Source organism: Panthera tigris, chromosome D2, assembly GCF_018350195.1.
Source record: "Panthera tigris isolate Pti1 chromosome D2, P.tigris_Pti1_mat1.1, whole genome shotgun sequence".
Classification (NCBI taxonomy): domain Eukaryota; kingdom Metazoa; phylum Chordata; class Mammalia; order Carnivora; family Felidae; genus Panthera; species Panthera tigris.
This window is the reverse complement of record NC_056670.1, coordinates 16,823,042-16,835,587: the sequence shown is the minus strand read 5'-3', so window position 1 is coordinate 16,835,587 and position 12,546 is coordinate 16,823,042. Positions and strand designations below refer to the sequence as shown.

Genomic DNA, 12,546 nt, shown 5'->3' with positions numbered 1-12,546 from the left:
CATCAGAAATGGTTTAGGTCTTACTCTAAAGGAGGTGGCGAGTCACTTAAGTCTTTTAAGCAGGGGACAACTGGGTCAGAATTGTGTTTTGAAAAGAGCACATGGCAGCATGGAGGGTAGAGTCAAAGGGTCAAGGAGACCAGTGAGGAGGCTGCTGTGATAAAGCGCACAGGCTGGACCTGTGGTTGAGGAGTAGATGTGCTATGTTCTTAAAGGCCACCTTAACAGGATCAGATGGATAGCACACAAGGGTGAGGGAGGAGGGTCTAGAATAATGCAAAGGGATGTAGATGGCATGGTGGTTGTTGAGATTTCTGGTGTAAAACTCCAGAAAATAAGCAGGTTGTAGGATTGTGCAGGGGAGAAATGAGTTCAGTTTTAGAAAGGCCAAATGTCGGGGCGCCTGGGTGGCTCAATCAGTTAAGCATCCGACTGGGGCTCAGGTCATGGTCTTACAGTTCAGGGGTTCGAACCCCGTGTCAGACTCTGTGCTGACGGCTCAGAGCCTGGAGCCTGCTTTGGATTCTAAGTCTCCCTCTCTCTCTGCCCCTCCCCTGCTCATGATCTGTCTCTCTCTGTCTCTTAAAAATAAATAAACCTTAGGAGGGCCAAATGTGAAGTGTTTGCAACTAGATGTGTATATCAGGAGCTCCCGTGGGAGAAGAGAACCAAGCAGGAGGTTCGACCACATGTACAATTAGTATCTAAAGCCAGATGAGCAGTACAGTGGGTTGAGACAGGACAGTTGGATTTGTTAACATTAAGGGAAATGGGAGGAAAGAAGAAACATTTTCATTTTGGTTGAAATTTTCCCCCAAGGTTGAGAAATCACTGGATTAGAGAAATGAGGTGGATCTTCTGCTGTGACAAGAGTCATGAATTAAAAACCAAAGTAAAGGGGCGCCTGGGTGGCTCAGTTGGTTGAGTGACCGACTTTGGCTCAGGTCATGATCTCAAGGTTTGTGAGCTCAAGCCCCGCGTCGGGCTCTGTGCTGACAGCTCGGAGCCTGGAGCCTGCCTCAGATCCTGTGTGTCCCTCTCTCTCTGCCCCTCCCCCACTCATGCTCTGTCTCTCTCTCCCTCTCGAAAATGAATAAATGTTAAAAAAAAAAATAGGAAAATTTCAGGATGGTTGGAAGTGGGGAAAGGAGGGAGCCCTTAAGAATGGTGTCAGGCCATAGGGAGGTCTGGGAAGATGAAGACTAGAAGGAGGTCAGGGTTTAATGATTAAATTAGAAAGAAATAATAATGTGTGTTGTATTTTTTAATAGCAACGAATGGAAAATAATTAAAAGTTCCATTAGTAAAAATAATATGGTGGAAGAAACTGAAAGGACAAGGAAGTTTATACAGGAAGTGAAAAACTCAAGTGACAAATCAAAATGTATGTGTGTCAGGTGGGAATGTGTGTATATGCCCAGAAAAAAAGCATTCACTAGAATGGTCCCTGGGTCATTGGACAACAGGTGATTTAAATTTTCTTCTTTGAGCTTTACTGTAACTTCCAGATTTATTTATTTATTTATTTTTGGCTTTAAAACATTTTATTAAGGGCACCTGCGTGGCTCATTCAGTTGAGTGTCTCTTGATTTTGGCTCAGGTCATAATCCCAGAGTCATGGGATCAAGCACTGCATCAGGCTCTTTGCTGAGCATGGAGCCTGCTTGGGATACATGCTCGCTCACTCTCTTGCTCGTGCTCGCTCTCTCTCTCTCTCCATCTCCCCCTCCTCCTCCCCCTCCCCCTCTCCCCCTTCTGCCCCTCCCCCGCTTGTACACGTGTGCTCACATACACATGCTCTCTCAAAACTAATTTAAAAATTTTTTAATTCCCTGGTCAAAACAATTCTTAAAAAATAATAATAATAATACATTTTACTAGAATCTGAATTGCTATTTAAGTGCCCCAGAATCTCTAAGCATTTTTTTCTCCCCAGTAAGTTGACCGCTGCTCACACAGGTTAATGCAGGAAAGATAAATAGAAGTTCCTAGGATCTGCCCAACCCCGGATAGAGGACACCCTTTGTGTCAGCAACACGCATGGTAGCCAGGGAGAAGGCAGGTGGCTCTTTGCGTCTCATCACAGCCTGTAGATGGAAGTGGCAGGAGCCATGACCTGGGCATCCCTGCCGCCCCAACAGCACTTCTCCAAGAGGGTAAAGTTCAAACTTCCGCCCTTCAGTCACCAGAGGAAAAAAGTATTTGAAGAAGTTGGAGGACATATGGGGTGCCTTAAGTGGATTGGCACCCATATAGTTTGATTTGACATAATTTTGAATTTCTATTGTATGCTTTGATTTAATTGTGAATCCTAAGGAGAAGAGGCAGGCAAGACATATTTATCAATGTGATTGATAAAATTGACCAGATAAAATTGATTATAAAATTGGTCAGATTATTCTAGAGCTTAATCTCTCATCTTTACTATCTTTGTTGACTTTTCCAAAAGGGTACTGGCTTTACAAAGATAGCAAACAGACATAATAAAATATTGTGATAATTCAATATCAATTTATTGACCCCTAACTGTCATTATATTTCCTTTTTTTTTAGTATAGGAGAACCTTTTATCAGTGCACTCTGCTCTTGTTCATGTGTCCTTGAATAAAAATGTTGGCAAAGATGAAACCTTACCAGCGTAGTCCCTAATCTGCCCTAATTTATTTTACAGTATGTGCGTTACTTTCTTTCATTTTCCTTACCCACAGAAGGAGCTCAAAAAATGGGATGAATTTGAAGATATTTTAGAGGAGAGGAGGCATGTCAGTGACTTGAAGTTTGCAATGAAATGCTACACACCTCTTGTCTATAAGGGGATTACTCCTTGCAAGCCAAGTGATATTAAATACAGTGTTCTCAATTCTGAAGAGGTTCATTATGTCATTAAACAGGTAAGTGATTCCCTCTTCAACCACAGCCAACAAGGAACAACATAGGTTTGAACTGTACGGGTCTACTTAGAGTGGATTTTTTTTTTTTTAATAAATACAGTACAGTACTGTAAATGTATTTTCCTTATGATTTTTTTCTTATGATTTTCTTAAAAATATATTCTCTAGCTTATTGTGAGAATATAGTATATGATACATATAACATGGAAAATACATGTAAATCAACTGTTCATGTTATCGGTAAAGCTTCCAGTCAATAGTAGGCTATTAGTTAAGATTTTGGGGAGTCAAAAGTTATGCATGGATTTTCAACCGCATGGGGGGTTGGCACCCAGCCCCCACGTTGTCCAAGGGTCAACTGTAGTCTGATAGGGAATGACAACAGTTGTATAATCCATTGAATTGACAATGAAATCTGATATAAGACATGCTGACGGGAGCCCAGTATACAGGGGCACTAATTACTTATAAGGCAAATAATTTGTGTAGGGAGTTGGGAAAGCGATTTTTTTTTTTTTTGTCCATAGACTGATGAATGGATAAAGAAGATGTGGTGTGTGTGTGTGTACACACACACACACACACACACACACACACACACACACACAATGGAATACTACTCGGTGATGAAAAAAAATGAAATCTTGCCATTTGCAACAACGTGGATGGAACTAGAGGGTATTGTGCTAAGTGAAGTAAGTCACTTAGAGAAAGACAAATATCTCATGATTTCACATATCTGTGGAATTTGAGAAACTCAACAGATGAGCATAGGGGAAGGGAAGGAAAAGTAAGATAAAAACAGGGAGGCAAACCATATGAGACTCATAAATACAGAGAACAAACTGAGTGTTGCTGGAGGGGAGGTGGGTGGGGGGATGGGTTAAATGGGTGATGGGCATTAAGGAGGGTACTTTTCAGGATGAGCACTGGGTGTCCTATGTAAGAGATGAATCACTGGGTTCTACTCCTGAAGGCAAGACTACACTGTATGTTAACTCACTTGAATTTAAATTAAAAAAAAAAAAAAAATCGATTTTTTTTTTTTTTAATGATGCCTACCTAAAAGACGATTAGGGGTTGTCCAGGTGAAGTGGGTGAAGAAATGTTCCTAGCAGAGCAGATAACATTTTCCCCGTGGTTTTCAAATTTCACTGCACATTAAAATTGCTGGAGAAGCTTTCAGGAATCCCTGTGCATAGATCTCACCCCCATATGAATTAAATCAGAACGTCAGAGGGAGGGAACCAGACATTCTAGTAGTAGTTTTTAGAGAAGCCCAGTCAACTCCAAAGTATAGCAAAGTTTGGGAACCACCGGCTTATTTTAAAGACTAGAGAGCATGTGTACCCACAGTACTAGAAGCAGGTCCGACCAGACCGAAGAGGGCACAGAAGGAGTAGTGGTAAGAATTGGGACTGGAGAGGGAAGCAGCGGCCACATGGTGAAGGGTTTTATAAACCATCCAGAGGAATTCGATTTTACCCTACATACAGTGCAAAGTCATTGAAAGATTTCAGGTTGGACTGTGGCCTGATCGGTTTATGTTTTAGAAGCACCATTCTGCTCCAGACGGAGAGGGGAAGTCTGGTTACGATGCTTTTGCAATACTCCCTTTGTGGGATCACACTTGCCTAGACCGGTAAGTGGTCGTAGAAACGAGTTGGACAGATTTAAGAAATTTAAGAGGTGGAGTAGACCTTATTGAATGAAGGGAAGGGCAAGAAAGACTTAGAAATGAGAGCACCATTCATTGCGATAGGGAGCCCAGGAGAAGGAATGGACTGGGGAGAAACACTAAGTTCTGTCTTGGACGTGTGATTTGAAGGCAGCAGGATAGAGGCATTCAGTGGGCAGGACTACAGCTTCCTGGCGGCCGGCCCTCCCTGTTCTGTTGCCCAAGTGCTCTTGTGCCTTGAGGTGAACCTGGAGAGATCTTTGCTTCTTTGACTTTTAAGCGGAAGTTAGTCAGATGTATGGCCTCAGAAAAGCTCTTTATCTCTGCTGTTTTCTTCTGATTTGGACGTGTGACCTGTGCTCCTAATCCTTTTGTTTTCATCTCTCTGTCATGATCTGTCTTGAAGAAACAATTAGTCTTCTCTGATTGGTCCTATTCCATCAGCGGCATGAAGTTTCCTCGTCAATTAGAAGCCAAAGACAGTGGTTCTCAATACTGGCTCTTTGATAGAACTTTTACAGAAAGTTAACTGCTATTATCCACCAGTATATACACTCCATGAAGGCAAAAATTTTATCTCCCTTAATGACTTTTTTTTTTTTTTTTTGCTGTATTCCTAGTGCCTAGCACATAGTACACATTCAATAAATATTTCTGTGCTGACAGCTCAGAGCCTGGAGCTTGCTTTAGATTCTGTGTCTACATCTCTCTGCCCCTCCCCTGCTCATGGTTGGTCTCTTTGTCAATAAACAAACATTAAAAAAGTTAATAAAAGCTCCCCAAATAATTCTAGTGCATAGCCAGATCAAGCGTGACTGACCCAAGCCAGTGTTTCTCAAACTTGGCTGTGCTACTGAGAAAAAAAATCCCATAATGTAAGTAGGTTGGAATTGTTATAACTCAAGATTATGTAACCCAACTGGGCCCTCTGTAATTCTTGTTACCCAGGAATTCTTTGTTTCCCCCGTGAAGTCTCTTCCATTCTCCAAAATGACGGCGTCAGTGTCCGTCCCATTCTTTCTGAGCCTCCCATCTCCCCCGCCCTTACCCTCAACATGAGATTTTTCTTCTTGCTTCACAAAAAAATGTAAACCATTATATGACCACTCTCAACTTCCTGTGATCAAGCTACTAATTGACCTGCATCTGATACCCATAACTCTCCTCTTCCTTCCTGTTCAGAGGGGACAGGGAACCCTTTCTCCTGTTGGGAGTTCAGTCTCTCCCCTACTCCTTTGCTCTGAACTTCACTTGCTCCCTCCTCCTCCGGGACTTTGTTTGCTCGATCGTCCTCCCAAATGTCTTTAACTTCTTACTGTTCTTTACTGCTTTACATCCTCACTGAACATGCTTAATTGTCTTCCAGCTTAAATCAGCCTTTGAGCACATTTGTTCCCCCTTATGACTCAGCACTTCCTTTCCCTGTTGTGTTCTACTCTTAGAAGCAGCTGGCTGTTTTCTGTACTTTCTCACCCTTTGTGTATACGCGGCTCCAGCTCACTGGAATCTGGTTTCCAACCCGCTGTAATTCATCTCTCCAGGATTGCAAATAATGACTTCCTTCCTTATGGCTAAAATCAACCTTGTTGAAATCCTTCGTAGCCTTTGGCACACTCTCCCTCTTTTTTTTTTTTTTTTTTTAGAAGTTTTTAGGTTCTCTCTACACCCAGCATGGGACCCAAACTCACAGCCCCGAGATCAAGAATCCCGTGATCCGGGGCGCCTGGGAGGCTCAGTCAGTTAGGCGTTCAACTCTTGATTTCGGCTCAGGTCATGATCTCATGGTTCGTGAGATGGAGCCCCACATCAGGCTCTGCGCTGACGGTGCAGAACCTGCTTGGGATTCTTTCCCCCCTCTCTCGCTGCTCCACTCACCCTGGCTCACTCACTCTCTCAAAAATAAATAAACTAAAAACAAAACAAAACAAAACACATGCACCACTAACTGAGTCAGCCAGGCATCCCCCCTCCCACCAAATCTTCTTGATTTCCTCGGTTGATGTGCTTCTTTTCCTTCGCTTGTGTCTTTAAATGCTGCTGTTCCTCAACTTCTTCTTCTAACTCACTCTCTGAGCAGTTTTATTTATTGCCAGAATCATAAGTGTCTTCCTTATACTTACGTTGTTATGTTAGTAATATGTTATAAACAACAGTATGTAATAAATAATAATTACTATCTGTTGCTTCAGTCCAGATCTCTTTTGAGACACGTATTTTGATGTCTATTGGAATACCTACTTGGAAAATTCAAAAACCTCTCAAATTCAGGATCTCTGAATCAAACTCTCTTACCCTCCCACCCCTACCGCTGTACCACGCACACCCGCCTCCCCCTGTTTTCTGTACTCCAAGAACAACCCTGCCATGTGCCTGCTGCTCAAACCGCAAATCTGGATGCCGTCTTCAGCTTCCTGCTTTGCCTTCATCCTAGTCAGTCACTAGGAGCGGCTGCTGTGCTCCCCTTGATAGCTCTTGTCTGTTTCTTTCCATCTCTGCTGCCGCTTCTCCAACTCAGGCTGTCTTTGGCTCACAGGAATGCAAGAGCTGCCATCAAAGGGCTTTTAGCCGAGGAAAGATGAGATTACTGCTGCATCTAAGGGACCACTCAGGTTTGTGGTGCGGAGAGCAGACTGAAGAGGGACAGCACCCGGACAAGGACTTACAGAGCTATTGCTCATCTTTTAATCTCATCTGAGGTTTCCAGGAAGAGGGTGCTGGAAGGACAGACATACCTGTTGAGCAAATGAGAAGCCCAGGTGCACAGAATAAGGGATCAGGTCATTCTCTGCTTCCGTGCTTTCGTCCAGTTTTGGAGAAGGCATTCCTTCTGAATCGACCAGTCTGCTCCCCTGAATGCCTCATGTGTGTAATTCTTTCAGAACCCCGGGGGTCATGTCCTTCCTACTCTTCAGCCTTCTCTACCGGCCCGGCTGGCATAAGCGCTTCCTGGCTGGGTGAGGGCCCTCTCGGCCACGTATTCTTTCTGATGCGCTGTCTCTCTTTCCCTTCTCGGCTCAGCTCCTCAAAGGTATAGTCTGTCCTTCCCCATTCACGCCCCACTTTTAGCAGGCCATGCACCTCATCCAGTAAAGGTCATTGTGGATCTCCAAGGGACCCGATCCCAGGGGCCGTTTTAGTCTTCGCTGTATCTAAACTGTGTCAGTTTTTGTTGGGCAGTCTCCTGCAGGACCTCTCTTGATGTTTATGGTGCAACCCGGTGTAGTTCTCTGAATATCTCCCTTGTTAATCTCTTTACAGGTTCTTCCATCCACCAGGCAAGTGTTTCTCAAGGTCAAACCCTCAGCCTCCTTTATCCCTGCAGCCTCCCTGATCCATTTTGTCCATTGTCTTCATTTCCATTTTCACCTGTAGTCTGGTGATGTCCAGACAGGATCTCTAGCCTTGGCTAGATTATCAGGGTTCACACTTTTATCTCTGACTGTCCTGTTCCCTGAAGGTCATCTAATTTGTATGTCTCACAAACCCCTCAGAATCAGTATCCCCGCCTTCTCAACCCCTGCACCACACTGCCTTCTACCCTTGGTCTGTCTCCCCCATCTCAGGACCGCCCCACCATCCATTCTGTTGCCCAAAAGAACTGAGCGTCTCTCTGCCCTTCGCCTTCTCTTCAGCACCTTTTATTACCTTTGTTTGGGCCTTTTCTGTCTCTGGCCTCAACTATTTTGATAGTTCTTCAAATGTACTCCCTTTCCTAGGCTTGTTTCCTGAAATCCATCCTTACCACTAATCCACTGATTCCTCCGTTTCCCTGAAAAAGATAAAATATGGAGCTAGGTAGAGGATAATTATCCATTTGTGAAGGTACCAAATGCCACTGAACTGTTTATTTTGAAATGGCTCATTTTATGCTATATTAATTTCACCTCATTGTTTTTTAAAAAAACATGTAATTTAGGAAGCTGGGACTCCAGCATTCTACCCTCTGATCTTCTGGACCTCATCCTAAAGCAGAACATTCTCCTCTGCAAAGGATAATTATTATTTATCACATAGACTCCACACTTGTTTCCAACATGCTTGTTTAGGGGGAAGTAAAAAGAGTCAGATTAGGATTCCTTAAGGACAGAAACGGACTTGTTCATCTCCAGGCCTAGCACACGCCCATATTTGTTCTCTTTACAAGAAGATGTGGTGTGCCATATGAATAAAGAGAGTTCCATTGTGAGGTCATTGATTTCACTAGTTACCCTTTGATACTTGGGAGAGTTTTGTCCCAGTGACCTCTATATCTGAATAGTTTAAACGGTTATTGTGATATAATCTGGTATTTTTACCTTGTATGTTACCCTGTAATAGCATTGAGCAAGCAGATGGAGTGCTGCAACATTCTAGGGAAAGAAGTTGCTAAATATGTATTCTAGGACACTAATACATGGGCAACAACTTATTTTAGAGAATTTGGTTGTAAGCTTATTAACAAATCAAATGAAAGGTGAGAGGTTTTCTTTAGTCTAAAATACTATCCTTGAAAGACGATTCTCTTTGAATTTCTAGTCTGTGAGTTTATCTAAATAGGATCATTTATCTACTGTGGTTATATTGGAAAATAAATTATGTCAATTTAAATGAAGAAGAGAGCGTAGCATTTTTGAGCTATATAGTATTGGTCCATTTGGAACTAGTCATACTGGCTTGAGGGAATACAGTTCTGGCTTCTTTCCTTCAGAAACGTCTCCCTGCTTTTCCTTTTCCTTCTAGCTTTCCAAGGAATCCCTTCAATCCGTCGATGTCCTCCGAGAGGAAGTTTGTGAGATCTTGGATGAAATGAGCCACAAACTGCGTCTGGGAGCCATCCGTTTTTTTGCCTTTGCGCTGAGCAAAATATTTAAACAAATTTTCTCAAAAGTGTGTGTAAATGAAGAAGGTATTCAGAAAGTGAGTATTGCTGGTTAAAAAACAACCTCTTCTTCTACCCCTCATGATACAATCAACGCAGAGACATCTCACTCTGCACCAAATGAGCGGGCCCTTGGCATCAGGCATCCAGGCTGGCCGGAAGAGGCTCTGCCTCTCTGGAGGGTGATATTTGTCACTTTCAGATCTTCAGACTTGAGATTAAGTTACTTAGTCAGGTAATACTTACAGGCTAACCTAATGTCAGATGTCCACAAAGTTACAGAAGTAATGCCGAGAATTTCTGTACGCGGTTCACCTGGATTCCCCTCCAACATTTCCTTCATCCTTTTCCTCAGTTCTCCGGTGTGTTTTTCCCATAAGGGGTTAGGATACTCCCATCTGGCGCAATTATCAAAATAAGCAAACTGACATTTAACGCTAGAATACAGACCTCCCTCATTCGTAGTCCACCAATCGTCCCGGTTATGTCTTGTACAGCAAAAGAAAATCCTCTATCACGCGTCACATTCAGCTTCCTTATCTCTGTAGACCCTTTTAAGTTAGAACAATAACTCGGCCTTTGTTTGTGTTTCATATTAGTTTTGGAAACAAAACCCAAAAAACAAAACCAGACCAGTTGTTTTATAGCTTGCCTTGATTTGGATTCGAGTGATGTTTTCTCAGTGGGAAAACATTGTGTCCTTCTCAGTGCAGCAGGTCAGGAACACAGTGATGTGCACTTTGAGCATTTGGTTAAGGTGGTATTTCCCTTTGTAGTGAGTAAGTGTCTTGTGGAGAGATGCTTCAAGAGGGGTCCGCCTTACTTCCTCCCTTAGTTTTTACATTGACTGATGATTTTTGCCTGAACCAGTTATTACTCTAATGATTGCCAAATGGTGATTTTTCTAATTCCATCACTGTTAACAGCCTGCTTTCCTCTGAAAGGAAGAGCTTTTCCTATTTTTATTCATTTATGTTTTTTAATACCGTTTTTCCTCTTACCAAGAAGCTGTAACCTTCATTGACCTGCCTGTACATGTCTTTTAAGGTTTTGTTTTATTCAGTCATTTACTTTCAAGTATTTCTTCTTTTTTTCCTCCTCTGACTATTTTCTAGATTGCTGACTTACTCTCTGGATCTCTGTCAAAGAATGCTTGATAAAGCCATCCAGAGAGGGGCACCTGGGTGGCTCAGTCGGTTGAGTACCCACTTTGGTTCAGGTCATGATCTCACAGTTTGTGGGTTCGAGCCCTGCGTCAGGCAGTCTCTGTGCTGACAGCTCGGAGCCTGGAGCCTGCTTCGGATTCTGTGTCTCCCTCAGTTTTTGCCCCTCCCCTGCTCGTGGTCTGTCTCTCTCTGTCTCTCAAAAATAAATAAACCTTAAAAAAAAAAAAAAGCCATCCAGAGAATCTTGACTGGTGTTGACTGGCCATGTCTTCTTTTTTTTTTTTTTTTTTTTTTTAACGTTTATTTATTTTTGAGACAGAGAGAAACAGCATGAACGGGGGAGGGTCAGAGAGAGAGAGACACAGAATCTGAAACAGGCTCCAGGCTCTGAGCTGTCAGCACAGAGCCCGACGCGGGGCTCGAACTCACGGACCGTGAGATCGTGACCTGAGCCGAAGTTGGCCGCTTAACCAACTGAGCCACTCAGGCGCCCCTAGCTGACTTTTTAATTCAGACTGATTTCAGTTGTATCCCCAGCCCGGCCATCGATCAGATGCATCACCACGTCGCAAATGAGGAACCTAATGCTTAGGCCTTCTTTACAAATATGTGGAATTAAACAATGCGTGTAAAATGCTTCATATGTGAAATGCTTAATGTGGTGCCCCGCTGATATGTTAGTGTTTATCACTATTATTTTATTTTCTATGCAATTTACATTTTTAATGTTCTTGCATCATGTGTGCTTATTTCTGTAAAACTCTGAAATGTAGTAGGGGATTCTGTATGTAGCAGGGGAGGCAGAAAGACCTTGTTATCCTTAGTGTTCCCTCTGTACATATACACATTCTTCCTGTTCTGATGTGGCATGTGATTTTAATAATATGAAAACTGAAATGATTCAAAAGGGAACATTTGTTTTAAAGCTACAGCGAGCTATCCAGGAGCACCCGGTTGTTCTGCTGCCCAGTCATCGAAGTTACATTGACTTTCTGATGTTGTCTTTTCTCTTATACAACTATGATTTACCTGTACCAGTCATAGCGGCAGGAATGGGTATGTATTGTTTCCCCCGGTTTTTATTTTAATTACAAAAATAAAAAATTCTCACCAAAGCGATTTTAATAGTTACTGAGGTGTTTGAAGATGATGGTGAAAATACCCTGTCCCTTCTTCCATTTCAATTTTACGTATTTTTATATGAGTGTTTTTACTTCTGTAGGACTGATTCCCAAAAGCAGGATTGCTAAAGCAAATAATTGTTTATCACCTCCCTTTTGAGGTAGCCAGGAAAGTTGGGATTCAAGAATACACCTTGGTTAATAAATGCAGTAAACAGTAAGGTAAAAACAGCCAGGGACTTAAGTACTTTAAAAGCATTTTCATCTGTACAGACATGTGAGGGAGTTATTTGAAAAGTAAGGAAAATGGAAAGAAGGAGGGTTTTTAAACTGATGATAGAACTCTTCCTCTCATCCGGGATTTGGTGGATTTATTCTGTGCCACTCAGAGAAGGCCGGGTAAAAAAAGAAAGGTGGATAACAAAAAGAAAAAGAAAGTCGCTCTGGACAGCTGTCCAGCATGGACCACATGTGCTGGTCTGTCGTCCAGGTTGGCAGCAGTCCTAACTGAAGACCTCGGCATGATGACATCATTGAGCTGGCCACTTGCCCACTGAGGCCACGGTCTCTGGTGGGTCTGGCCGTAAATGCCAAGGCGCCCGGTGGCCCTCGAGGTAGCCTCCCAGCTGGCCTGCCCACACGGCCCCTCCTCTCCCATCAGACTGTTAGAGGTCCTTAACGGATGTTCATGTCGGGAAGTGTAATTATTTTTTTTTAATTGTTTTTTTAATGTTTATTTTTTGAGAGAGAGAGAGCTCTTGAGAGCTCAAGAGGGGAAGGGCCAGAGAGAGAGGGAGACACAGAATCTGAAGCAGGCTCCAGGCTCTGAGCT

General features: G+C 42.9%; 1 protein-coding gene across 3 annotated transcripts in view; it reads left to right on the top strand.

Moving 5' to 3' along the window:
* The window catches only part of GNPAT (glyceronephosphate O-acyltransferase), a 31,874-nt gene that overhangs the window by 5,472 nt on the left and 13,856 nt on the right, over nucleotides 1-12,546 (top strand). For all 3 annotated transcript variants that reach the window (XM_042959981.1, XM_007086018.3, XM_042959982.1), the window contains exons 2-4: nucleotides 2,709-2,891; nucleotides 9,289-9,465; nucleotides 11,520-11,649. In XM_042959981.1, the coding sequence (XP_042815915.1) occupies nucleotides 2,709-2,891; nucleotides 9,289-9,465; nucleotides 11,520-11,649 (490 nt within the window). The remainder of the gene's footprint in view (nucleotides 1-2,708; nucleotides 2,892-9,288; nucleotides 9,466-11,519; nucleotides 11,650-12,546) is intronic.